General features: G+C 33.8%; 2 protein-coding genes across 2 annotated transcripts; one reads left to right on the top strand and one right to left on the bottom strand.

Annotated features, from left to right (window-relative positions):
* Positions 1–1,249: 1,249 nt before the first annotated feature.
* LOC146133153 (ORM1-like protein 2) lies at positions 1,250–2,597 on the top strand. The gene has a single exon (XM_083396720.1). It carries the CDS (start codon positions 1,292–1,294, stop codon positions 1,751–1,753), a length of 462 nt encoding a protein of 153 aa, XP_083252846.1. The 5' UTR covers positions 1,250–1,291; the 3' UTR covers positions 1,754–2,597.
* Positions 2,598–9,838: 7,241 nt separating this feature from the next.
* On the bottom strand, positions 9,839–21,827 carry LOC146133152 (uncharacterized). Its single transcript, XM_083397277.1, has 6 exons — positions 21,497–21,827; positions 20,981–21,380; positions 12,952–13,092; positions 12,364–12,530; positions 11,617–11,736; positions 9,839–11,356 (listed from the first exon to the last, which is right to left on the bottom strand). Exons 1-6 carry the CDS (start codon positions 21,785–21,787, stop codon positions 11,054–11,056), a joined length of 1,422 nt encoding a protein of 473 aa, XP_083253403.1. The 5' UTR covers positions 21,788–21,827; the 3' UTR covers positions 9,839–11,053.
* Between the last annotated feature and the right edge of the window lie 4,757 nt (positions 21,828–26,584).

The following is a 26,584-nucleotide window of genomic DNA, read 5'->3' as shown; positions in this document are numbered from 1 at the left end:
GTACTGATGTAAATCCAGAGTGTCGACAAATACTCTGCACACTCACAATCGCTGCCTATGGATATGTTATTAGACAATAAATCTTTCAAATGCCTGTTTCCCTTCAGATAAATGAAAAATTTGTCAAAATATAAAGATTTTTCTTATCATGCCTTTTTACAATTAGGCAAAAAACATGTGTTGCCGCCCCCACTATTGACTACTGAGTGCACTCTGGCATGGCAAAATTTATCTACGCAATAATCCACTTTATGCTCATTGATGTTTTCGCAATCATTACTGCAATTTTGTTTCAGCGCACATTTATTTTAAAGAGAATAATAAACTGAAAATTTTTATTACATTGTACATGCATATCGCATTAAAAAGTGACCTGCAGCTGTGGTCAGCAGGCCTGATGTGGTGTAATAATAGTATTAATGCTGTACCAAGAAAGCTTCTCCCTTCTCTATAAATTTAAAAACTGTAGAACAACCATATAGAACAGAGGTGGGCAATCTATGGCCCATTGGCCATATCTTGCTTGCCAATGAATATCATTCGGCCCGCCACCTTCTTTACCATATGGGTAAGAGGCCATTTCTGATATTGTTTATAGATTAATGCGAAAAATGTTCAACTTTAAGGCATATATAATGTCTACCCTAGAATGGAACTATCAACAATGATAGTTTTGCCAACTCATTGTATCTGAATGCATAATTATCAGTTAAAATTTATTGTGGCCTGCAGAGACCTTTCTGAGGTTGGTTTTGGATTGCGACTAGAAAAAGGTTGCCCATACCTGATATGGACCATATTTTAAATAGTGAGGGGGCATTACTCATATTTTAAAATTTAAAGCACAATATTTTACAGTATGTTTTTTATGTCTGAGTGCTGATATGCCAGTTGGAAAGATCAGCATGTTCAAGTTTGATCAGTTTTTATTTTGTAGATGTTCTGGTTTGATCAGTAGAACTTACTTTCCTCAGTTAATTTGAATAAATATAAAAATGTTCGGAATATAATCTTTGTTAGCTTGCATCACAAAAGGAATGTCAACATTTCTACAATTTCTATTAACTTTGTTTTAATGAACTGCATGTTTTCCCACCCTAGGTTCTCTTTTTGTAGTGAAGATACCATGAAAAAAGCTGGTTAAAAATATTGTATTAAATTTTGACCGATTAAAAAATAATATGGTTGTGACACTAGTCAAGCTGAATAATTTAGCTTTTGCTATTTTAATTTCTTTTTTTACAGGATTTACTCGTAGTTAATTTTACACAATTTTTAAACCTACAAAACAATGCATACGGGTACTGCTAACCAAGTGGCAAATCCAAATACAGTGGTGTGGAACAGCCCGGGAATCTGGGTAACCTATGTGCTGCTCACTGGATTCATGCATCTTGTTTTACTGAGCATGCCCTGGTTTACAACATCAGTTGCCTGGACATTAACAAATGTCGTCCATGGGATATCAATGTACTTTTTTTTGCACACCATTAAAGGAACACCATTTGAGACTTCTGATCAAGGAAAGTATCGTTATTCAACACATTGGGAACAAATGGATTCAGGAACACAATTCACTGCTGCAAGAAAGTTCTTCATGACAACTCCTATTGTCCTATACATTCTTGCAAGTTTCTATTCCAAATATGAATTTACTCATTTTATTGTTAACACTGTTATTTTGCTTCTTTCGCTGCTTCCAAAACTCCCTCAGTTGCATGGTGTAAGATTTTTTGGGATAAACAAGTATTGATAAAGTGACTGCTTAAATTTTTATGCATGCACATGGGTTTGGTTGTTACTATTGTTATCCAGCATTATACTTCTGTGGTCCATGTAATAATAGTAACTAGATATAGATATTTGCCGGGTGTTAGTTAATGAGGTTGCTTAGCAATTGTTGAATTGCCCTGTTTTATCAAATACCTTTCACAATGTTGTACTTTTATTGTTTTGTATATTCTATTATGATATTGTTTTAGTGATCTGTCATTGTTGGATTAAAGTTAATGGTTTGTTAATGCATTCCTTACAAACCATATTACTTTATACATTGTAAATGTGTTATTGGCATTATTTAACTTATATTTATACCAGGGCTGCGAAGTCGGTTAAAAATAACTCGAGTCCGACTCCGGCCAAATGTAAGATTTCGTTGAGTCCCGAGTCCAGCTCTGACTCTACAGCCTGTATTTTACCCATTTTAGCAACTAAATTAAGGTGGATTTTCTGCAATCCACTCATATTGGTGTCATAATTGATCCACCCGCATTACATGGTTTAAAAATATTTCACCATTTGCTATTACACTTTTTCAACTTACATTTTGCCACCTTAACAGTTTTAAAATTTGATACTGCGCATGCGCACATCAAACTCTGGACTCGGGTAGTTTTTATGTGGTCTTTCCGGAGTCCGACTCCGTTGAGTCCCGAGTCCGACTCCAACTCCGCAGGCCTGATTTATACAATGAATGTGACACTTTAGCACTGGTAAAAATAAACATAGTGTCAAATGTTAATGTGAGTGGTTTATACAAGATTAAATAGCACTTTGCTTCAAGTTTTACCTTCAGAAATGGTCATTTAACTCTCTTGATTGTGGACCCAGAGTTTACCATGCCTAATTACATCACATAATAATTTATTGTTTTTTGTCTTTGTTATCATTTAGGAAGAAGTAAACTTCTTTTTGAAAATATGCAATGCAAAAGAGACAGTGACAAATGTTAGAAAAAGTGCGTTTATTTTGCATTTATTGTTAAAAGTAGAATAATTTGAAAAACCTTCCAGCGGTCAAAGTAGAATATCTTGTGACCGTACTTTATGAAAAATTCAAATAACGTCACAAAAACAGGTAACCTTAAGATACCTGTACCGTTGGTCGCTCCAGTGCGAAATGCCAAATTTGTAACTGAAATTAAGCTAAATAGGCCTACAATCATTCAAGTAGATGTCTTGAAACAATACAGCTAAAACCTTTTACTTATACCATGGTTTATAGCAGGGTTCTCAACCGTGGCCCTCGGCCCCCCTGGGGGCCACCGGCAACTCTTCAGCTATAGATATTGCGAAAACCAAATTGTCACTATTTTCAAAATTTACCAGTTAACTTAATTTTGTGTTTTTATTATGACTGTAAAACTTTTTGTTTTGCAACAAAATTTTTTGACAAGTTATTTGACGCGTCAGTAGGCATATTCAAAGTATAATATTGGATTCGTTTTATCACGAAAAGTTACGCTTAATCAAACTTTCGCCATTGGCAAGTTTGAATAAGGCCGGTCGCTATGGCCAAACAATTACTTTGCTGCTTTATATGCAGCTACGTAGTGCGCCAATATTACTTGCCGATACCCTTCGCCTAATCATTAAGTGTCCGACAAATGCTGTTAGGCGAGCAACTAGTGTGTATTGCCAGGTGCAACGGTTTGCAATTTCCTTTAAGGGCGTTCAGTTGCAAAACATCTCGCCGTAAAACGCATAAAGTACGTTACCGGGTTAACAAAGGGTCACTTTTAGGCCAACATTTAGCGGTTTATGCAGCTTATTAGTCAAGTAGGCTAATAATAACGTATTATAAACAAAAATCGAGTAATCATCTCGACGAATGTAATGACGTCGCTTTCCTCAGTACAAAACAGAGCCGAATATAAAAATACCTTGGTGGCGTCGAAGAACAAAATTTAAAATGACTAACTAAGTTAGTTTAGATTAAAATGACTTATTTGGTAAATTTTTAGAAAGTAAGTGCATTTATTTGTTGATTAATGGCTGTATTGGGTATTAACGTGAAGAAATAAAAAAGTGAAAATATTAAGGCTTTAAACACAATGCTTGGTGTTTTTATAAGCAGGGGGCCACAAGGGTCGAGAGCAGTGATTCTCAACCTTTTTTAGAGCAAGAGCCGCATTTCAAACCTAAGGTTTGCAAGGAGCCGCATAAAAACAACAGTAGGCATATAATTAAAAAACATTAAGAAAGTAACAAGAAAACAACAAATATACATTACGCTAGCCTAGGCTAACTAATTAACAGTGTTTGCCATAGCTTGTCGATCAGGACTAAATATATTGTGACGTAACAAACCACAAAATTATTTTAAAGAGCCGGATGGAAGTACCCGGTAACATTAGTACTTCGTACTCGGGATCCTTGCTGATACAATTCATTAATTCTTGATTTCTCTTACTTACTTAGTTGCAATTCTGCTACTTCTAACTAATTTTTCACTCGGTTAGAGAAAAATTTACAAAATGTTCAGTTGAGAGCCGCGGTTGAGAATCACTGGTCGAGAGCCTTTCAAAGGGGGCCACGAACCATAAAAGGTTGAGAACCACTGCTGGTTTATAGGAATCAATTGCCAAAAACAATTATCAAGAGCAAAGAAATCACATAAAGGGCTAGAAGAGCATTTACAAAACCGGCATTTTGGAACGTTTAGGCCTAATAGACGCACAGTCGCACATGTTTGACATCGCACTGAGAAAAAACGTTAACGTGTTTGCAACACATGACGAACAAAAGCCAAAAAAATAATTGGCACATGATCTCTTGGAAAGAGAATATAGTATTTTCGGCATGCCGTTCCGGACTGTTCCATCTTACTTTCACCACTGTTGTTAATTCTTCCAATTCAGGAGCCGTGGAGGTTTTATAAAGGTATTATAGTCAAAGTAAGAACCGTTAATCTCACAGGTGTTTGTCTGCATCGAAACCTAGGGCTGAAGAGCCGGGACTGCACTTAGGGACACGGTTCAGTTGGGTGCCGCCGGACTCGGACAGAGAAGTTAAGCGTAATACGATAAAATATGTTCTTCTTGATTTGAGAGCAAGCGAACTTTTTGCAAAGACCTTGGAAACATGTTGGTGCTCTAAAAACTAGTCCCACCCACTCTTAAAGAGCGAGCGTCGCTACTCAGCTTTGCTCGACTACATTTTCGGCGCTTGTCACCATTAAAACGAAGCACGTAATCGTTTGAAAGTTTAACGTGATGTGCATAGGTTAGGCCAGTGGTTCTCAAACTGGGGTCCGCGAGACAATTTTCTGGGACCGCGAAGCACCTAACAAAAAAATCAACACGACGCTCCTGAAGAAGAAAAATTTTTGTGCAATAAAATTTTCAGGCAACTTACTTTTCCAAACCAAGACGTCATCTGATACGCCACCCACACCCAGACTGATGCTTTTGCCAGCCATCCACAGCAGCCAAGATACTAATTCTGCGTGCAGCTGGTTTCGTCTAGCTCAGTGTTTTTTAACCTTTATTAAACCGCGCCCCTTGTCCTGCGCTTTGCGCCCCCCTACAACAACCAATTGGGTATTTTTGAATTACATATTAGTTAGACAACATAAAAAATAGTAAAGTGTATCGTTGGTCGGGCATAGCGCGAGAAATGTTCAGTTTATTTGGTTGAATTATCTAAACAGGTTCGTGTCTCCGTGCATGTTTCTAGCCTGTTTCCATACATAAAATAGTTGGAAAAGGGCATAACTTTTATCGCTTATCTATAAGTTAGCCAAACTATAATTTGCATAGGACCGTTATATCTTCTATGCACGTCATATCTTCGCAAAACATGCAAAGGTACTCACAGAGACTTATTTGTGCTAAAAACAATTGTCAACGAAACAGGAAAAAAACAAGTAGGCCTAAATAAAAGATAATTTTTTGAAGTTTTAATCGTAAAGTTTGGCAAAAAACAGAGTTTGTACAGGCGTAGTAGTGGTGCCCAACCCAATTGCACAATTTACAACTATAGGCCTACCATATTGTTCCGACTAAACATAGCCGTAATTGGTCGTAAAATGTAGCAATCATAGTCCAGCAACTGAAAAACTATTAAAAATTAGTAGCGAAGCTCGCAAATCGCAAATTCATGAACAATGTCTTCAGTCATCGCCTACGTGTAATTTTAATGTACCTACAGTATAGGATATCATAAAAAACAGAATGAACACCAAACTAAACCATTGAAATCACTACATAAAGTTAAATATTCCATTAAAGCTCGCGCCCCCCACAAAGAATTGCTTGGCACACTTACAGGCACAAACACTGCCAATTCCTCACCATAGAAAAACACGAAGTATTATATCTTTTTTTTTGTTGATTTGATGTACTGACAAAAAACACACCTAGATGGAAAATAGTCGACAAGATTAATAAAAATACGTAAAAATGCAATAGACACATCTGCGCCAAAAGCCAAGACTCGTTTCGTGATGGTTTGAGTCAAGCTGCTGTAAAACAGGTCCAAACAAAATGCTCGATCTGGGGTATTAAGCTGAACAGAAGAATTAGGCGACATAAGAGAATGCCTGGAGAACTGGCAAAAGATGAAGGACTTTCATCAGAAGAAGAAATTGTGCGCGTTTTAAAGAATCTATTTGATCGGCTTCAACATCACGACTAAAAGACCTAAGCAATAAATTTGGATTTTTGCTGGACATTAAGACTCTACTATCTGACACAGACGAGGATGCAATATGCGTCGAAATTGTGCAGATTTTGCAAATTTCTACGACACGGACATCAATGGCAACGAACTTTTCATTCAAATTGGTGATTGCCGAATGCTTATTAGTAATCGAACTGAAATTCTACCAGAAACTCCTTTTGGAGTTCTTTTCAGAGTTTATTGGAATTATTGCGTTTTATGGGGATGACGTATTTCCCTATCTGCGAATTTCACTACAAATTCTGTTAACAATAGCAATTTCAATTGCAAGTTGTGAGCGGTCGTTCAGCAAATTAAAACTTATTTTGACGTATCTGCGTGCATTAATGAGACAGGATTGTCTCAGTGATCTTGCTATTCTTAGCTTTGAAAGAGAAACATTGGAAACAGCAGATTTCGATGACGTGATTGACCAGTTTGCGACAGTGAAATCAAGAAAAATAAATCTATCTATTGTAGACTATGTAAATCATTTCATGTTTGACGGTGACTGAGTGAGTCATATGCTATAGTTTGTGTACGCTTCTTCTTTAAATACATTGTTCTACTAAAATTTGAATTGTTTTCCGTATGAAGTAGGGTATATGATGTAAATTTAATAAAAATGTGTTAAAACACGGAGGGGGCGCCAAATTTATAGTTTGCCCCGTGCGCAAAATACCCTCGCTACGCCTCTGGTCCAAACCTAGGCCCGCGGGCCACATGTGGCCCGGACATCATTTTACTGGCCCGCGAGCACTGTTGAAATATTGCAATGCGTACCTTTAAGGGTTTAATCCGCAATGGTTTTAACCGGGTTACGCGGCACTCTATTGGGTGCCATTTTTAACACCCAAGTGTGCCGACTTCATTTTTTCTCTATTGGTACCGTTAAGCTTCGTGATACAATTTGTTTCGTCCGATAAAAGTTTTTTTTCTACCTTGTTAATGTGCTGTTACAATCTCGCTTATTGTAACGTTACAATTAACCACTCAGCAAAAATACGAAAGTCGCAGTACGTCCTATATGAAACTTTTTAAAATGGCTGTTTTGCGAAATTCTAAGTTATAATTGCGTTTTGTTTTCCGTCTTTTTATATGAACATATAACATAAAAAGTACGACCCTATCCCTATATAAATGAAAAATTTTGTAACATTAAATAAATGAACGATAAAATATATAGCGGTACTGGAAAGTATTGTTTTTACAGGTTTTCACTGCGACTAAAGGTTAACGCCCTGACTCTTTTTCAGCCAAATTGATCTAGTTAAAAAACATTCCACGCTGATCAAATGCAGTTTTCTAAATTAAAAGTTTTGTTAAATAAATACGCATTTTTTTCGCGCTTCGAGCGCATCATTTTGCCAGTCTCGTTATCACTCGAACTCATTTGCACACAACTTCGACGAGGGAAGCAATTTATGGAGCTTTTATGACTTTCGACGTTACTTTTTGACGATGCTTTGACCAAAATCATTGATCCGCCCCTGGCACGCATGTGGTAGCACTTTATGTGGCCCACAAAGAGTATGCAAGAAATATTTGTGGCCCGCGATGCTGTCAACCTTGGACCATCTTGGGTTATAGCTTCATTAAAAATCCAATTGTTTGAAAAGGAAAACAACAGGTTTCTCATTTTTTTGTTTTCATTTTTTATATATATTTGTTGAAAGTTTTTTCTTTGTTGTACCTGTATTCGTTAAAAGTTGTTTCACTTGGTTAATAAATATAACATTTCATGTTTGAGCGATATTTATTTTAACCCGACCAGAAAATGACATTTAAAGCAGGGAGTCGAAATGTTTAACTTTTCCGGTCCAGGTTCGGTTTAGGTTTTAGTATTTTTTCGGAATCCGGTTCAGTTACGGTTTCGGTTCGGAAAGTTCCGGTTCGGTTCACCCTGGTTTAAAGTTCGCTAGATATATAAACTATATGTAAGTAAGCATAAGCATAATTAAGTAAATTGATAATTTTTAAGTCGTAAAACCATCCTGGTAGTGAATTCAGGTATTTGCGCCGCTTTCTATTCCAAGATTAAAAGAATGAATTGTTATTTAACTTGCTTCACAGTTTCAGCATGCCACACTAAAAAAAGTTTGTCTGAGGTATAGGTGAGGAATTTTTAGCAAGTTTTTTTTGGCAAAATAAACTATAGGGAGTTAAACTGGAACTTTATGAACCGGTGTAAGATTTTCAAGAGCTGAAACCTGAACTAAATATTTTGAAACAAAGTGAACCAATTACCAGTTAAAACTTCGGTTTATTACTCCAGAATGACGTATTGTATTTTAGAGAGTCAAGTTATATCACTTTGAAAATTTTATGAAAAAAATAATATTGATTAAATAGCCTACCTATTTATCATATATTTGTTTGATTTTCAATACGTCACGAAACTTAGATTAAAGACAATTAAGTTGCATTTCATAAATGTTCTTTACATTTATTGACTTGCATTTTTCGGTGTAATTAACAAGCAAACGTTGCTTTTAAAATGAAAACAGGTAAAAACGTTAATTAATTGCTTGCTGACCAAATAAATTCAATTCGGTGGTGATATATGACTTACATGTACAGGTACCTTAATTACTTTTACAATGTTTGCTAAGTAGTGAAAGCTTTGTAATTTTTTATTTTGGTTGAAAAATAGAATAATGTATTTAAGCTTGCAAAAAAATGATTACATTTACACTTGTTTAAGGGTGTATCGAAAACCTAAAAGTGGGGGTCCCGAAATTTCAACTTGGGAATTTACCCATTTTCCGTCCGATATTGCGCAGAGCAGAGATCGTGAGAATATAAAATTTATGTTCGCTACCCGCACCGCACTTTAATAAGTTGTTCGTAATTACAAAGAAAACTTTGATATGCCGCGCGGCGCCGCTGTGCGGTTACTTGGCTAAATTTTGTTTAAAAGCTACGTAAATATGTTTGTCTTGCCGTTGAAATATATGACGAGATTGTGTAGGTTGACTAGCTCTTGGTTCCAAACTAGAAGTGGGAGAACTACGGCACGCAGTTTTAAAAGCCGCTAAACATAACCTGGAACTGTAAACGATGAGAGAGTATCGTAACTTTAATTAGTATACCTGAATGCGTTTTATTGCGTATGTCACCAATTCATAATGACTTTTAAATATGAACATAACATGGAGAGTACTGTAACCTACTCAACTAACAAAATATACTAGATTACCAATTCAATTTAATATGTTTTCATAAACTATTTTTATTACATATTTTTTTAAACAAACGCAATTGTTTTCTCGTTTCACGCGAACGCATTACCGCGCTTTTCTTGAAATAATTAGAACAGTTTTTAATCACAAAATAAGCCAATAGGTCCGCCCCTCTTCAACAGTTGTTTTAATATGAACTACACGTTTTTCAGTAAAAATATATCACAAAACTGTTCAGGAAAAATATATTACGGCTCGCCGAGAGCTTTCTGAGTTTGGCTTTGGCCTCTGTACTAAAAAACATTAAGTAAATCTGTAGAGATTTTATTGTGTGACGATGCCTTTGCTAAGTCTAAAAATGCACTTATACAGAATATCAAATGACATTGTATATAATCAACGAAATAGGCGTACAACAGACGAATTATGTAGTATTTTAATAAAATATGTTTTTTTTCATCAGTTTTACTTTTCTTTTTGTAGGAGACATATCTCTACGCATTCGATGTCATCGCAATTAATATGGAAGTAACTATATGCACCAACACTGAAAGAAAAAATAAGGCATGGCACATACTCTTTGGTGAGCTAATAAACTTTTCCTAAATTGTGATAAAGTCAAGAGGACGGTTTTGACATGTTATGCTGGTTCGACTCAGTAGATCAGTAACACTGTATAAAATAAAATTCCACTTGGGTAAAAAAAACAATGTAGGGTAAAATGTGGTTTTAGCTTTTTTACTGACATGTTCAGCAAAATGGGATACTTTACAAGATTATACAAATGCTCTAGTAAAAAGGAAAATAAGAGCAACGTCCAGCGTTGTAAGAGAATGTGGACAAAGGCAACCCTCAAAAATTATTTTCGAAAAAAAAACACATTAATACTGATTTTTTGGTGTCTGGTATCAAGGAAGCAAGTTATATTTTACACAAACCCCTGAAACAATTTCCTAGAGCAACTTTGACATTGAAGAATTTTAAAAGGTCAACCTGTGATACAGGATGTGAAACCGATCAACATAGGTAAGTAGGTGCGCGTAACAGACAAAGTTACAAGAAGAAAGAACAATGTACATATATGTTTCGACAAATGATTAGAACTAGGCGACAGAGCAACAAGTAAGAAAATACCAAATTATTTTTGTAATAAAAGTCATGCATTTTACAGCTCTGCATTGATTCAAACTCGGATATAGGTATATACAAAATTCGGTCACAAAAATTAAAAAAAAAAATATGGTGGGCGTCAAGGCCAAGCGGGAATTTACGTACTGCATCATCCACCAGGCTTAAATGACACGGCCTGTTTTTCTAGCGGTTGCACTATCCCGAATATAACTATGGGACAGCATTAAAGTTCAATAAAAATCAGGTTTAAATAAAAACAAGACACTTGTAAAAACGCAAAAAATCTAAACATGACAGCAACTATGTTTTTAACCCAGGTGACTGTGCAACGTGTGGTGATTCTATTTCAAGAATCACGTCGCTAACACAGGACGAAGTTTGGTCGGTAGGTGCGATGTTCAGCCTGTCATCCTGAACAAGAGGCAGAGAAGGGTCCGTCGTTTCCGAAGCTGATATTGTGGAACCAACCACTGTTTGGTTGGCATTTTGTTCCTTTTTCAAGGCTAATGCCTTTCGAGCTTCTGCTAATCGTTTGCGCGCTGCCTCTCTCCTTCGTTTGTCTTCTTTTGTCTGCGTCTTTTTAGCAGCGGCACCATTCATTCTCTGTGGATAAAAGCTAGGGTTAGACAAATACAGACAAATACGACCAAACAAATATCCGAATCGGCAAACAAGTTCAGAATTCATCTTTCTAACAGTAACTAGAGTTTACTCAAATTAACTAGAGTTTTTTCAAAACAATTTAGCTTTGTTAGCAGCAAAATATTGTAATTGTAAATATATCTTAATAAAATAATTCTAAGCGACAGTTGTTTTTCTCTGACCGAGTATAATATATGTTTAGAAGTTATAATTTTGCTTGCATTTTTCTGTAAATTCTTTTTTCCAGCTTCCAGGCTCTTGGTATGGTTCTTTTCTATAGATTTCCAATTATTGTTTTTCTGAGTTGCTAACCTATCAAACTTCCTGGTCACGTCCAGCACCTATTTTAATAAAATATAGAACAATTGTTAATATTTTATTTATCAGATTTAGGGTCTTCAAATGACTGTTTTCTAAAATTTAAATATAACTCACGAAGTACTTGAATTAAAAACACCCAACAAGTCCACTAGTGTTGTCAAATGGCAAAACAATTTAAAGTTACGTGTTTCATGAACTGTCATTACAGCCTTGTAACTAATATGCTCCTAATAACTCTGGTATATAAATAAAGGGAGAATTGACTTAATGCACACCAGTTTAACTCCCATATTATTTACATGGTCCAATATGGAAAAAAGTCGTTGGTGCATGTTTCTTACTGCAACAGTTTCCGAAGAGTTAGACTATCAGTTAAAAAGTTCAACTTGATAGATAATGGTGGCTGCTATGGGAAATTTATTGACAAGAGTTGAGGAAGTGTGTCAAACTCGAGCCATGATCAACAGCTCATTAATGTAGCAATATGTAGTTTTTGTGTAGTGCAATCAGGACGTGAAATCAAAACTGAACATTTGAAATATAGTCAATAGTGCTTACTCTATTAATACGGTTTCTATTTGCTCATGCCAAAAACGTTTTTGCAAATCAAGGGTCCACAATATTTACTCATCAGCAACACCACTAACCTGGAAGTATATCATTTCCCAAAATCCCTGTAAATCTGACAATAACACTGGAGGAAGTTCAGAATGTACTTGTCCATCAGCACGATCAATTAACTTAGAAAATTGAGGAAACCTTTCTGCAATGACCAGTTTTGTTTGGCCAACTACAGACCGCACTTCATCGCAAACTGTAAAAAAGGTTATGGTTCTGCATTTAAAGCAAATGACACAATTGAATAGTGATCCAAGTCATTTACTAACATATAATGTATTAATGTTACACATCTTTCTTATCGTAGGTGGCAAACATAGAGTACACCTTGGACCTTGGTACATATTTGAAATTATATTTGAAGCAAAATCATTAAGTATATATATTATATAGTTAGCAAGGGTTTAACTGGTCATTATGTGGTCAACACTGGGTTGATCTATTTGCCGTCAAAGATTGTAAAATACAAACCAAAAGCTCATCAATTAGGACAGTTTTCAACATTGTTTTAAACAATTCCATCAAGCAGCATAATTCATATTACTATTCACCCAACAAGCATTCAAAAAAACAAAATAATTAAACCAATATGTACAATGGCAGCAAATATAAATTACCATCAGGAGGACAGTTGTTGGGTTCATTTAATAGTTTGTTCCAAGTTTCAGCAAGAACCTGCAAGCGTGCTTCCTCTGTCAAAACCAAATTTCTAAAAAAATGGCAATCCCTTAGCTCTTCTTGAAGATCTACCTTACTATCTGCAAATCAAGGAAACTATTAATTATTTTGTTGGCGGGAATTAATTTTGCTGTACCATTCTGAAAAATGAGATGCAAAACCTGTTGTTTAGTGAGGAAAAAGGCAGTGTTAGACATATAGTCAGGGTCAGGGTTATGCTTAGACCAAAAATTAAGCAGGCTACTCCAAAAAAATAAGCACGCTACTAAAGATCAGGGACAGATCCAGGACTCAGGGGGTGAAATCCAAGGTTTCATAAATAACGTTATAAAATAAAAACTTGAAAAACAGCTATTTTTGTATGCGCAAAACGTAGCTTAATCGCGCGAAGCGCAAAAAATGCTTTTATTAGGTTAAAATTGGCAAGTTAACCATCCTTATTTAATGCAAGCTTTGTCTTTTTTTTCGCGTCAGAGCGCACCAGTTATACGAATCGTGGTGCATGGCCTCATGAAACGCCTAATTCTGACCCTGCCTGGTAGTTAAGTTTGGTTCACTTGGCGGAGTTATGCTTGTAATAAAATTATTCATTGAATGATTTACTGTAATGCTTCTAGCAATTTTTTTTGTAGTAACATTGTGTTTTCCATAGCCTCTGGGCTGATGTAGCATTTTGTCTGTACTGACACAAAAAAGCCAGTCCTCACGTCAAGCCGAAAGTTTACTTGATTGCTAAAGCAACCTACCACACTTCTATAGGCTACAATGTACTTTTTAGATTTAGAATAAACAATCACAATCCATTGTTATTATGTAATTGAATGCATTACTGTAATAATCTGGGTTCAATAACAAAAAATTGATAAAGAACGCTTTTAGAAACTAAAATAAAACACACTAATAGCACACAACTCTAAAATAAGCACGTTTCTTAGAAATAAGCTCATTTGCGTCACGGTATGGTAACCCTGTATATAGTCAAGCGGGGTAAAAAAAAAAAAATTAGCTAACTTGTCTGACTAACTTTTGTTTTTCGCAACAGAAGTGTAATTTTTCATTCTTATTGAGCTTATGGGTCTACCTTTCCAACCACATAAAGGATTTTTAATTTTATTATAAAATAAAAAAAATATTTTACAAAATCTGTTGTTGTTTTTTACCCTGATGAAGGGGCAAAAAAAACAATGCCGGGGTAAAAAAAACAAGTGTACATTAGGAGTATTTATAATAATCTATAGAAGCAGGTTTGACTTTATTTGAAGTTAATAGACTAAAAATGCTCCTTCAAAGCCACAACAACACACAAATTTCATGAATACCTTTAATGGAAAGAGAATTTGAGTAAAAAAAAACATTTTTTATGATTACATTATGGTACCTCGAATTTGCAGCTGTTTAAAATATTTTTAGCAACTAATTTCTCCCTGGTAAATTAAAACTGTGCCTTTCAGTAGTTAGCACTGGTCATCAGTGGTATTTCTAAGTCCCAGAAGAAGTAAATTGCCTTAACAACATGAGTTTTTAGATTTGTGGGCCAGTCCGAGGACAACCTGGAATTATTAGCTTTTTCTTATTTTTTATGAAGAAAATTGAAGTTGCCTTTATTTCGTCCTCATCATTACAAAAAACATTCATATCTTTCCCCTATGTTATGGGATAAGTCTAAAATAATTGCTCAAGTCTACCTCTGTGATCTGCACTTGTTTAGGTTCTGGGCCACTGGTTATGTTTACTAAAAATAAATTTTCTACTTTTTCTATTAAGGTAAATTTATAGAAGTTTAACATCTCAAGCTAATTACTTTCCTACTGTTAAGGCAAATTTTGATCAATTAACCTGAAGAGAATAACCCTAGAAGTTTCAATTTAATCTATTTTGCCTGTTTGAGCATAATAATACCTTCATGTGGTATTAATTTGGATCGCGATACACTTTGTTGAAAATATTGGGTATCGGCATCGGAATAAAATTTCAAGTCCCTATTCAAAACTGATTAATTTCTTCATGTGTTTCACTTTCTTTTGGCACTAATGTTACCTGGTATTCATTCATTTTGGTGTATAGCTTTAAATTTTCTGAATAAAACTAAAACGTTTGGTTATTTTACCCAAAGTACATGCCTGTTAGTTTACCTAAAAATTACAAAATAAAATTATGGGGTAAAAATATTACATTGGGGTAATAAAAAACACTGTTTTTTTACCCCGTTTCCATAGAATCGATCGGGGTAAAAAACAACAAAATATCTAAAAAACTAAAACAGCTAGGAAAGTAAGGTATTTTTTGTTTAATAGATCAATGTTATGACACAACACAGAATAAAGGCCATTGCCACAAACTTGGTTGTATAGGAATTACACAAACGTTTCTAATGGTCTTACAAACCTTTTTAAGATACAAATTTAACAACTATTGTTTAAACCAGCATAACTTTACTCAGAGAAAAAAATTTAAATGGTTGAGGGCATTTTGGTTAGGCGAAAAATGTATTTTTTCAATGAAAAAGAAATTAAAAAAAATTATATATACGTTAGGTGTGATGACATTGTTTTTTTACCCCAACTTTAGCAAATTTTTTTTTAACCCCAAGTGACTATATAGATTGTTTGGTATTTTAAAAAGTACTTAACTTTGATTATAGAATTGTTGTGTGTTTGCAGTTTTACTTTGATTGGCAGCACTTAATACTACTATTTTAAAAAAAGCATTCAGTATAGTCGCCATTAAAGTTAAATAGTGAGGCAAAGAATTTCCATTAATTTGGCAAACAATTTCCATTAATTATAAAATTATTCTTCCAGCAATATTTTTTTAGAACAAATTTTACAATTGATACAATACCAGGCCACAACACTATATTTAATTTTCAGTAAATTGTACTACAAATGCCATTATTTTAAGCAATATGCGGATCTGGTATGTGCCTAAATGTCACATGAAAATTTCTGCCAAATTAACCTAATAAATGCTATTTTTTCAAGCTTTCCGCATTTAAACTGATTTTAAGCTGCTTGTTTGCACATGAATTCACTTAAAAACAGCTTATCTATGAAAGAGTGTCCAACTAAGAAAAGCAGACTGTGCACTCACAGATTGTGCTTAGCTTTACTCCTATGTAGTGCCTAATGTAAAAAAAACTTGCGCCTTTGGCATAACTCTTGGGTCACTTTTTTGTTGATAGTCTTGTTTTCGCTTGAACATGGCACAGTTCAAAAACCCAAAGATTTACGCCCAAAACTGCTTGTCACCAGAAGGCTTGCAAAAAGATTATCAATTTTGCAGTTCACAGTACTTTACCTACTGACTGTTGCGGATCATATCATACAACCACAGAATGAATTAAAAAAAGGAATGATACACACATGTATAAACAACCTACCAAAATAAGACAAACATAGCAATTTGCACTAATCTAACAGTAAACATGATTCACACTTAAAATGTTGAAAAGCAGGTATATATTTGAAGTAATATAATCCTTAAAGACAAATGGTGAAATTTGATACAACACCATAAACAGGCTAATACTATAGATAGAAGTTGCCACATTGTGAGATGATGACATCAGATCCTATTAGATACTGAATCACAGTAAATATAAAATAATTAAAAATTATTTACCAAGTATCTTTCTCTATTCAGTTTAGTGCCAAATAAACTGTTTTAAAGAATAATTGTAAAACAAAAAAGAATTAAAGTCATTAAGCATATTGGTATTTCGCAAAACAGTATATTACTCAACCTTTAGGCCAGATAACAGCACAACATCTGTCTATTAAAAAAAAGCCACAAACATGATTTTTCTAATGTAAAAAGTCATAAAAGGCTTATTTTTTGTGAATAAAAATATCCATTTTTAGCATGGCAGTGTATCTTTGAAAGACCTCTAAACCATTGATTATACACAAGTATTAATGCTGTGAGCTTATTTCTCTTTCATATTTATACTAGCTATCGATAAATCACACACTTTTGTTCTAGTAAAAGTTTGACAACTAAAAGAAATTAATTAAATTGGACTGAAAATATACATATTGACATTTTTTCTCATAAAAGGTCCAAAAGACAGATATTCACAATTAAACTCTTCACAATTAAATTAATTTTAAAGCATTGAGGAAGCAAGCTAAACTAAAAACTTGTAATATAACTAAAATATCAGTAAATTAAGTGATGGTTTTATAAAAAGAACAGAGTAATAAATAAAATCGTTTTAGCAGTGATTGTATTTAGACTTCATTGTAGTTTTAAATTTTAGATTAAGAACAGCAGGTTTCCCAGGTCTACTTGCTTTGTAACATCAATTTATGTCGCTGGCTAAAAATTCAGGTTGACCCTGATCCATGCAAATTTTTTTAAGGGTCATTGTTAAAAAGTCGAGGAACCCCTGCTTTTAAAGGACAAGGTATCAGCTTTTGCATGTAAATTGTCTACAGTAGCCAAATTGTCTACAGTAAGGCATACTCACAAGTAGTAAACATATCTTCCAGCAAAATTAAACTTATCCATGAGCTGTATTCTTATATTTTTTTTTATGGTTCGATAAATGGCAGCATTTAAGTGCAATGTTGACTGGAGTCATTGGAAAGGGTAACAAACAAATATGGTCAGTTGTTTTAGCACCACTATAAATTAGCATTTTCTTTTACTGCACAGAAATAAAAGTTGGGAGACCATGCGATTAAATAGCACAATTAACGCCCTAAATAAGTGTCAGGAACAACACATGGTATAAATGACTAGCCTATTTAAAATGTTTCCTAATTATAAGGGGTTGCCTTGAGATGCTACAAAATGTAACTAAAAGGTATACCAACCTATAACAACAAACTATATATATATAGGTAATTATCAGAAAACACACTTGTAAATTTATAACATTCTTTTTCAATAAGCAAATTCAATCAGCACTTATTTAAGATAGAGGTGGACAACAAATAAATAACTTGGGCAAACTTCTTTAACAAAGTTAACAAAGACAAACTGTGTAAGTTATATATTTTTATTAGTTTGGCACAGTTGTCAAGATAATGCTAAGGTCTTATACATTGGTGTTATTAGGCTAGGAATAGTTTTTTCAGTGATTATATATATGCGTGTAGCGTGTTGCTTTTAACATAAAATTGAAAAGTCACAAATGTATGCCCTATGCACCACAATTGGCCATCCCTGTCAATTACCATCGCCAATCAGTACCTATTTGAAATTAGTTAGTTTAGGCAATTATGATGTTGAAATTGTAGGTTACAGCTTCAAGGGCTATCATTACAGTACATCACAGGAAACAAATACATGATTCACTATGATTATAAAATTCTGCACAACATAAGCTACTTTGTATAATTAAATGATTATATAAACCAGTTAAATCCGGTTTCTGGAAGTAAATCCCCAAGGCATGATGCAAGTTACACAGCATCATTATCAGCCTGAAATTATATTACCCTTTAAAAACTAAAATTCCAACTTCAGTTTAGGGGTGGACAACCTATGTAGCAAGCGCAAACAATTTTGCATCGCATAATAACAAGTGATACACTAAAACCGGTGGTTGGCAAACTGTGGGCTGCGGCTGTACATTCATTGTACTTAATTTTAAAAGTACTTGTGTACTTTGGGCCACGACAAAAAAAGTTTGCCAACCACTGCACTAAACCCTAAAGGTAATACAAAAACATGTCTTTCATAAAAAAATACTAGTTAAGAGATTTTAATGGAGTTATAATTCATAAAATTGTTGTTTTGTATTTTCACAAACCTCACTGCCTGAGTGTTCGTGCTTCGGTTGGCTTTTTATGGATGCTTGTCCCCTCTCTAATTAGCAATCTATATATTCTGCCTAAAGCCCTACTGTGAAATGTGAAAGTGAACCAGTAGACAGTTTTCTAGTTAAAACATTTGGGAATGTTCACCACATATTTATTTTCTAAATGTGTTTCCAAATATTACAAAACTCAATGATATTGCTTATCCAGTGAATAACCTTTTTAATCATTTTATAGACCTTAATTTATATATCACAGGGTTGTTCCTAAGAAAAAATTTACACTCGCCAGCGTGGCGAGCGGCTATCCATCAGCATTCGCCCAGACGGAATAGCACTCGCCAAATTTGTTGGCACGCCGTCTGCAAATTGCCGTCCTAGCGCTGTCATTTCTTGGGTTAACGTTGTTAACCTGTCTTGTGGTTTCTATGCGGAAACATTTGTTTTTTAAGAGTCTGGTCGTTTATTTCCATGCATGGTTAAACAAATTATTGACCCATAAAGCAGTGAACACTAACTCTTTACATGTTTTTTGTTCAGCCTTATATCTGTGCTTGTCTAAATTTAAATTAAAGTTTGCAATTTAAAGCGAAACAGTTTTTTTCTTGATGCCTTTTGTTTTAAATTCAACTTCAGTTGCACTTGTGATCATAACTCCTAACATAATGACAGGTGTGCTGCAGAAAATCAGCAAAAATGAAATTGCTCTCTTACCCCAAAATTTATCTTGTGATCCCTAGGGGTATGTATGATTGCATACCCTGTTTGAGAACCCCTGTTTTGATTAAATGCAATTGTTGCTTCAAGGGTTACATGTACGTAACGTGAAAAAGTGAATCGTAAATAGGTCACCCATTACAGGTATATTAAAATAAGAGCTAAATGGTCATACAATGTCATACATTATTAGAAAACATTTTTGAGCTGACTATTTAGCTAAAAGAAGTTTTATATAAGATGACTTTCCTACAGTGAAAGGATTTTGCCTGCGTTTAATAAGTTAACATGCTAACATAATAATAGTCACTTCGTAAAAAAAAAATTGCTAAAGTTTGCCATCACACGTAAAGTAATTATTGTTATTATTTTTTCAGGTAAAAATAATATCCTTAGCCTAACCCAGGGTGGTCCAACTTCTTCTTTTCATCGCGGGTGAATGTTTTTAAATTGCGATTCTTAGGCTTATTGCTGGCAAATTATACATAGTCTATGGCGTACTAACTTTACGGAATGTATACCTTTGTTCAGTTAGGGTAGTTATGAAATAATTTCAACACCAAAAAATTAAAAAACAAAAATTGAAGTGATATTGCTAGATTGAAGCAAAGCTGACTATCAGGTCGCGGGCCAAAAAAGCTAAACTCGAGGGCCAAACCTGCAGTTGGACCACGCTGGCCTAACCAATATGCCATTGATCAACTATCTTCATTTTTCTCTGATCTGATTCAATACCACATGAAGGTATTACTAAGCTCAAATAAGCAAATAAAATAATTTGAAACTTCTAGGGTTATTCTTTTCAGGTTAATTGATTAAAATTTGCCCTAACATTAAGAAATTACCTCTAGATGGTAAACTTTTATAAATTCACCTTGGTAAAAAAAGTAGAAAATATATTTTTAGAAAGTTTAACGAGGGACTGGTCTAAAAATCTAAAAACTCATATTTTTAGGTTAATTTACTTCTTCTGGGAGACTAGAAATACCACTGATGACCAGTGCCAACTGTGAAAAGGCAGTTTTATTGAACAGGGAGAAATAAAAAGTCTTTATACAGGTGCAAATTTAAGGTACCATAATGTAATCATAAAGCAATGTTTTATTTTACATAAATCCCCTTTACAATAAAGGTATTCATGAAAATTGTGTGTTGTTGTGGTTTTAAAAGAGTGTCTTTGGCCTATGGATTCAAATAAAGTCAAACCTGCTTCTAAAAATTATTATAAATCGTTCTAATGTACACTTGTTTGTTTCCCTGGCCTTGTTTTTTTGCCCCAAATCGTTTTTTTTTACCCAGCTTGACTATAATATAAAACAGACTGGCATCATGCCTTGGGGGGTTACTTCCAGAAACTGGATTTAACTGGCTTATATAATCATCTAATTATACAAAGTAGCTTAAGTCTAGTGTTGGTCATGATAAAATATTATGTTACATACAAGTTTATAAAACAGTTAAATAAATCTACGAAAATAGTTGCCTACCTTTAGTCTCATTTAATGTAGCTTTAGGAGTTGTCTGTGAAACAAGGGTGTCAACATTGTGTTTTATTTTGCTAGTTTTTGACAGTTCTTTATCTGTGAGTGTACTTTCAATAGGACAATGGCCATTTTCTTTTCGATTTCTGTCATGTTTTGACTGCACATCGTGGCATTCATTGTTGTTACTTTGAAGGTCACTTTCTATTGGTTGTGTATCACCTGACAAAGGTTGGTAACCCTTGGGAAAACAAACATGACTAGAGTTCTTTAAGTCCAAAACTGTATCCACAGTAGTTTGAGGTTGTGGTACAGAGCAGGAACAATTGTTCTGGCTGACAAAGCCATTTTTTAGTGGAACATAACCATTGATCTCTGGAGAAGGCACAATTTTCCTACATTCTTCCTAAAGTGTCAAAGTCAAAAGAATAATTATATAAATAATTAGATTTACTAACTATTTTACACATAATATACATGTCTATAAATAACATAGAAAAAAAAAATTATTGCATAAAATACCTGTTCATTTATTCCATGCAGTTTATACAAAAAATTATCTACATCAGTTTCTTGGTGAGTACAACATGAGGTTGAGTTTTTAATCAATTCTGGTGCTGCCAATGAAACCTTGTAGGAATTATTTTTGACTTTTTCCACAGAGGTAGCACTTTCAGCATAAGATGACACCTGTAATCTACTCCTTTCACTTGGAGGAGACTCTGCAACACCATGACCAAAACAAGTACAAACAGGTTTCGTCAAATGGTTACAACTTAACGAAGATTGTTCAGATCCCATTACAGCCAGCATCTAATAGCCTTTTAAATAGTTTTCAGGTTTTAAAACTCTAGTCCCTCTAAACAAGCAATATAGCTATTATCACATAATTACACAATAACATAGTGGGGATGTGGTGTGGTAAACAATTTACAAAATAATATAAAATAAATAACTTTTAAAACATTAAAGGAAACTTTAAAAAAAAATAGAAAAAGAGTTGCCACATTTATATTGTGGAAAAATTGAATACCTGTAACACTATATTGTACATGCTAATGTAGGGAAAATAGCGCAAATCGCTCCTGGTGAGTGCTGATTGGCACCCACTTGTCGCCCCCCTTAGAGATTAAACAACAATCATACTAAAACAAATATGTTATTTTTCGATGCATATCTATCAGACAGCATGAAAATAGAAAAGTGAATTGTTTATCGTGCGAATGGTTTGTATTTTCTAAACTCTAATCTGGGAGACACAAAAAAATACCTTGTGCATGATATATTGCTTTACATCAATAATACATAATGCAAAGGCTATACCGTTATGTGATATATGAATGACAGGTTGGAGCGAAGCGCAAAATTTTTTCGTAGTTTTGTTGTTAAAATTGGCAAAAAAACAGTTTGTGGAGAGGGTAGCATGGTACACAGTTAGATCAGTGCTCCGCAAACCAGGGTGCTGAGACCATATCAGGTGTGTGCTACTTTTTTAAATATTCAGCTGAATTAACGCGAAGTGTATATCTCATAAATTTATCTTCTATCACCGTAAAACAATATGTATGGCTCGCGAGCTATTTATGGCTCTTATGATAATGTAATCTTGCTTGCAAATAGATCCAAGTTATTATTTTCTTATTTGAATAAAACTCCACAAGACCATGATACTTTTTAAATTGTTTTTTTTAAACAAGTATTATAGCAAAATTTTCCGCTGTTTGCGGGAATCCTGTTAGTCTTTTCGTAGCTGCAAAGGGCTACAATTTTTAGAAATTTAAGCGGCCTCAGACATTTTAGGAAGTCTTTAAACCGCCAATTTACTTACGGAACACTATTTTACATACACAGGTTTGAAATTTTTAGGAGCACACTTACGAAACAAAAATAACTTGAGTCCAAGTCAATTTTCTGGTAAAAAAATTACGTAAATTCCAAGTCATCAGTTACCCAATTCAAGTCACTATGAGAGAAAGTCAACTTCAAGTCAATGATATTAAACTATTAAAATCGCCGTCCGATTATGAGCAGTAACACACCTATACAAATAACAAAAACACTGCAAGAAATTTGGGCGCTGGTCTTGAATCCAACCACAAGGCACATTTTTGGGGATAGGGTGCAGGTTAGCATTTTAGTTTAGGGTGGGTCAAGTATTATTATTGAATACTGAATATAATAATACTTAACCCACCCACACCCAAACTCGCAACCTAACCCAAATGTTGTGCGTTGATTTAATAATTGTGGTAGGATTCTAGACCAGCGCCGAAAATTGTTTCATATCAATAAATGGGAATAATTAACCATTTTTGTTCTAGTCGTTAACATTAAAATATTCTACTACACAAAATTTTAAAATATCTAAAGTAATAATTTCCAGTATACACTATATAGTGTAAAAATTCAAATAAAACGCTGTGAAATAACATAACGTCAGATTCATAGCCAGTGGAAAACCTTAAACAAAATGTCAGTTTTCCACTTATACATATTTGAGTGTTTCATTGACGCTTTAGTCCTGATTGAAATAATTCATTTTAGTATATGTTGCAGAACAAACTCGATCCAAATTCCAAATACCATTTTCTATGACAATAAAACACGTACCAAACCAAAGCAGTTTAATAACCATACGCATTTCCAGAAAGTGACGTAACAAAGGTTAAAACAATGAGAAAACGTAATTACATTTTTCAACATTTTGAGAAACAATTCCTGTCGTTAGGCGTCCGTTCACGTAAACCAGCTTATACGGTCTTACAAACCCGGTAAGAATAACAAAATTCCACATCGTCGCCTCACACAACGGCGTCAATGAAAATTAGGCTATTACGTCATTCAGCAAATAACACTTAATTGTCATTTCGGCCGTGAAGGTACAATCTCAAAAAAAAAATAACTTTAGTAAATAATTTCACGTAACCTAGTGGTAGCCACAAAATTTGGCAAAATCGGGTATATTATCTACAAGAAATAGGTGCTTAAACAAAATTAAGAATTATAGAAGAGATTCATTTTTTTACAAAATCCATTTTATGTAACACATTGTGCTTAGAAGTGCGCTATTTTTTAAAATATAATTTTTGTTACCTGTTTTATAATTAACAATATATTATTGTAAACCAAACGTCATTTCTCTGATTTAAAATAATTATAATTGTAACAGTACCTTCAAAGTGGTAAAGTTACTGATGCGTAAAAATTTGGTATATATTGTTAAGAATTTTGTTTTGTGAGTGGTATAAGGTTAATGACGTCATGATGTCGCACCATTGTTTACAAATTGGAGTCAGTCTTCGTAAAAAAAAAATTAGCAAAACGTGTTTGAATTTTAAGACTAATAATTAGAAACATTTAACATTGATTCGACTGTTATGGGCGTTAACTAAAAACCTCCTCAGTATGTCCAAAAGTGTAAAATATAACTTACGTCATTTTACAATGTTTTAGCTGTTAACTCTAGTGAATTGACATATCCTTATTACTATAAATGTAGATGCTTATTATGAAAACTTATGAATATTATTATCTAGCCTTAATCCAAAGACTAAGTCTGCAAAATAAAAGGAAGTCTTTAAACAAAAGCCATGAAATTCTTGTTGAATATTTGGATGAAAGAGGCTATTTTTCTGGCTTGCACGTATAGCAAACTTTAAAATTCGCATCACTGTAGCCGGCTCTACAAAATTGCAATATGATTTATTGCTAAAGCATTTACAGAAGTGCAAATTTTGAAGTTTGGTAAACAGATATCCTTCAGTTTTTTTATATGGTAAATGGCTTTAGCGAATCCTACCAACAAACATTATTATGTGGGTTAGCGTTTGGGTTTAGGTAGGTTAAGCAACATACTAAATACAATAATACTTGACCTACCGTCACACAAACACTAATGGACAGCCTAACCCAAATAATGCGCGAGAGTAAGTACTTTTGGTACTTCTTAGTTGCACACTTCGTATATAGCTGTTTACCAAACCAAGCCTTCCTATTTGGAAACCCATCTCTTAACAATACCATGCAATTTTTGCTCATTTAAATTACTTTTCATCAATAATATATTTGCTTCTAATAATATATTTGCTTTCTAATCTGCTTTTTATGTTGCAAGCTAAATTTACTATATTTTTAAATTTATACTTTTACTCAAACAATATTACTTGTTTAATATTACAAAATATTCCTTGTATAATGACAACCCTAAGTCTTTACATGTTAAATACCAAATTGTGTTATCTACTAAGATTTGCCCCAGGACAATCAGGTTTGCTAGTGGTTTAAGTAAACTTATAATTTTATAAACAAAATTATTGATAAGATGTATAAAAGTGCATCCTTAGCAATGAATTGACAAGTTGTATTAAATCTAAAAATATGGACATTATTTGGTTTAGTTATTTAAATACATGTATACTTCTTGAAGTTGACTTTTAAATTGCAGTCCTTCTTGAAAGCTTTTTGTGGCACCTTTTATATTCTTGTTAGTCTTGTGATGAATCAATCATCTGGAATATGAATAGTTTTTATTTAATTATTTGTGTATAAACGATGCACAAGAGAAAACCAAGCCAAATTCAACTACAAAACAAAAAATTAGGAAACTATAAGGATAACAAATTAGCTATGACATAAGTATGGTCTTGCACAAAATGCACAGGTAGAGCGTCAAACTTTCAAGCAAAAAACTTTGGTTTTATTCACAAATTGCGAATGTGACAATCTTACTTGATGTCTAACCTTATTAGGATCATGCTGTTACCAATAATGTGCTGCAAATAAAGACACTAGAATATCCCTGCCATTTTTTATGAAAATTATATTGCATACCCCGAATTTCTATAGATGTAGTTGATTAGATAAAAACATGTACTTTTCCCTCAGTCCCATATATTGTGTTTTGGCTACAACATATGTGCTTCTCTTTTTTATTTATAAGTATCTTACTACTTGAGCCTTTATCTTTTGCTTCCTGGAGTGTATAATTGAGAAATGTTATTGTTAAACATAGTCAATTGATACAGTATGTAAAAAGTAGTTCAATTGCACATGTAAGATCATGCCAACAAATGTACAACTTGCTTAGGTTGTAGTCAATTTTATTATGACGTGACTCTGTAACAAATAAACGTTTAAGCAGGAAATAAGGCTCTTGGTCTCTTACTGGCTGGTCACCCCGATATACAAGGTTCAACAGTACATTTGATAAAAATATTTCTAAACTACCAGGTAAAAAAGATAAAAAACAAAAAATAGTAGCTTGCATCGTGTATAATTTGTGACTTGATTATTTATCAAAAAACACCCCCTAAATTGAGTTGAGCAACCTCCAAATAAACAAAAGACTTGTAATGTCACCTTGTATCTGTTTACTGCCCAGTGCCCACAAAGGACTCATGAAAAACTACTGTAGTGCGTTGTGCACTCAGTTTAGTTTAAGAAGCCTCAACTTAAATGTATTCACATATGATGTCTAGACAATTGTGTTATGAATCCTCTGTAGTCTTATTCATAATAAATACCATTTTAAAAAATAAACAAACCTTGCCTTTTAGACATCGTTTAATAAGTAGAAATGCTGTAAAAAAATATATATTTTGTTCTAGCTCA

Source organism: Ascidiella aspersa, chromosome 9 (genome assembly GCF_963924565.1).
Source record: "Ascidiella aspersa chromosome 9, kaAscAspe10.2, whole genome shotgun sequence".
In the NCBI taxonomy this organism is placed as follows: Eukaryota; Metazoa; Chordata; class Ascidiacea; order Phlebobranchia; family Ascidiidae; genus Ascidiella; species Ascidiella aspersa.
The sequence above is the reverse complement of the archived record's forward strand: the minus strand, read 5'-3'. Positions and strand labels throughout refer to the sequence as shown.

Excerpts from the sequence above, each read along its gene's own strand:
- LOC146133153 (XM_083396720.1), top strand. The coding sequence starts at position 1,292 with ATGCATACGGGTACTGCTAACCAAGTGGCAAATCCAAATACAGTGGTG.
- LOC146133152 (XM_083397277.1), bottom strand. The coding sequence starts at position 21,787 with ATGCTGGCTGTAATGGGATCTGAACAATCTTCGTTAAGTTGTAACCAT. Across the intron at positions 13,093-20,980 it reads TACATTAAATGAGACTAAAG|ATAGTAAGGTAGATCTTCAA; the intron begins GTAGGCAACTAT and ends CTTGATTTGCAG. Across the intron at positions 12,531-12,951 it reads CAACAACTGTCCTCCTGATG|TTTGCGATGAAGTGCGGTCT; the intron begins GTAATTTATATT and ends CCTTTTTTACAG.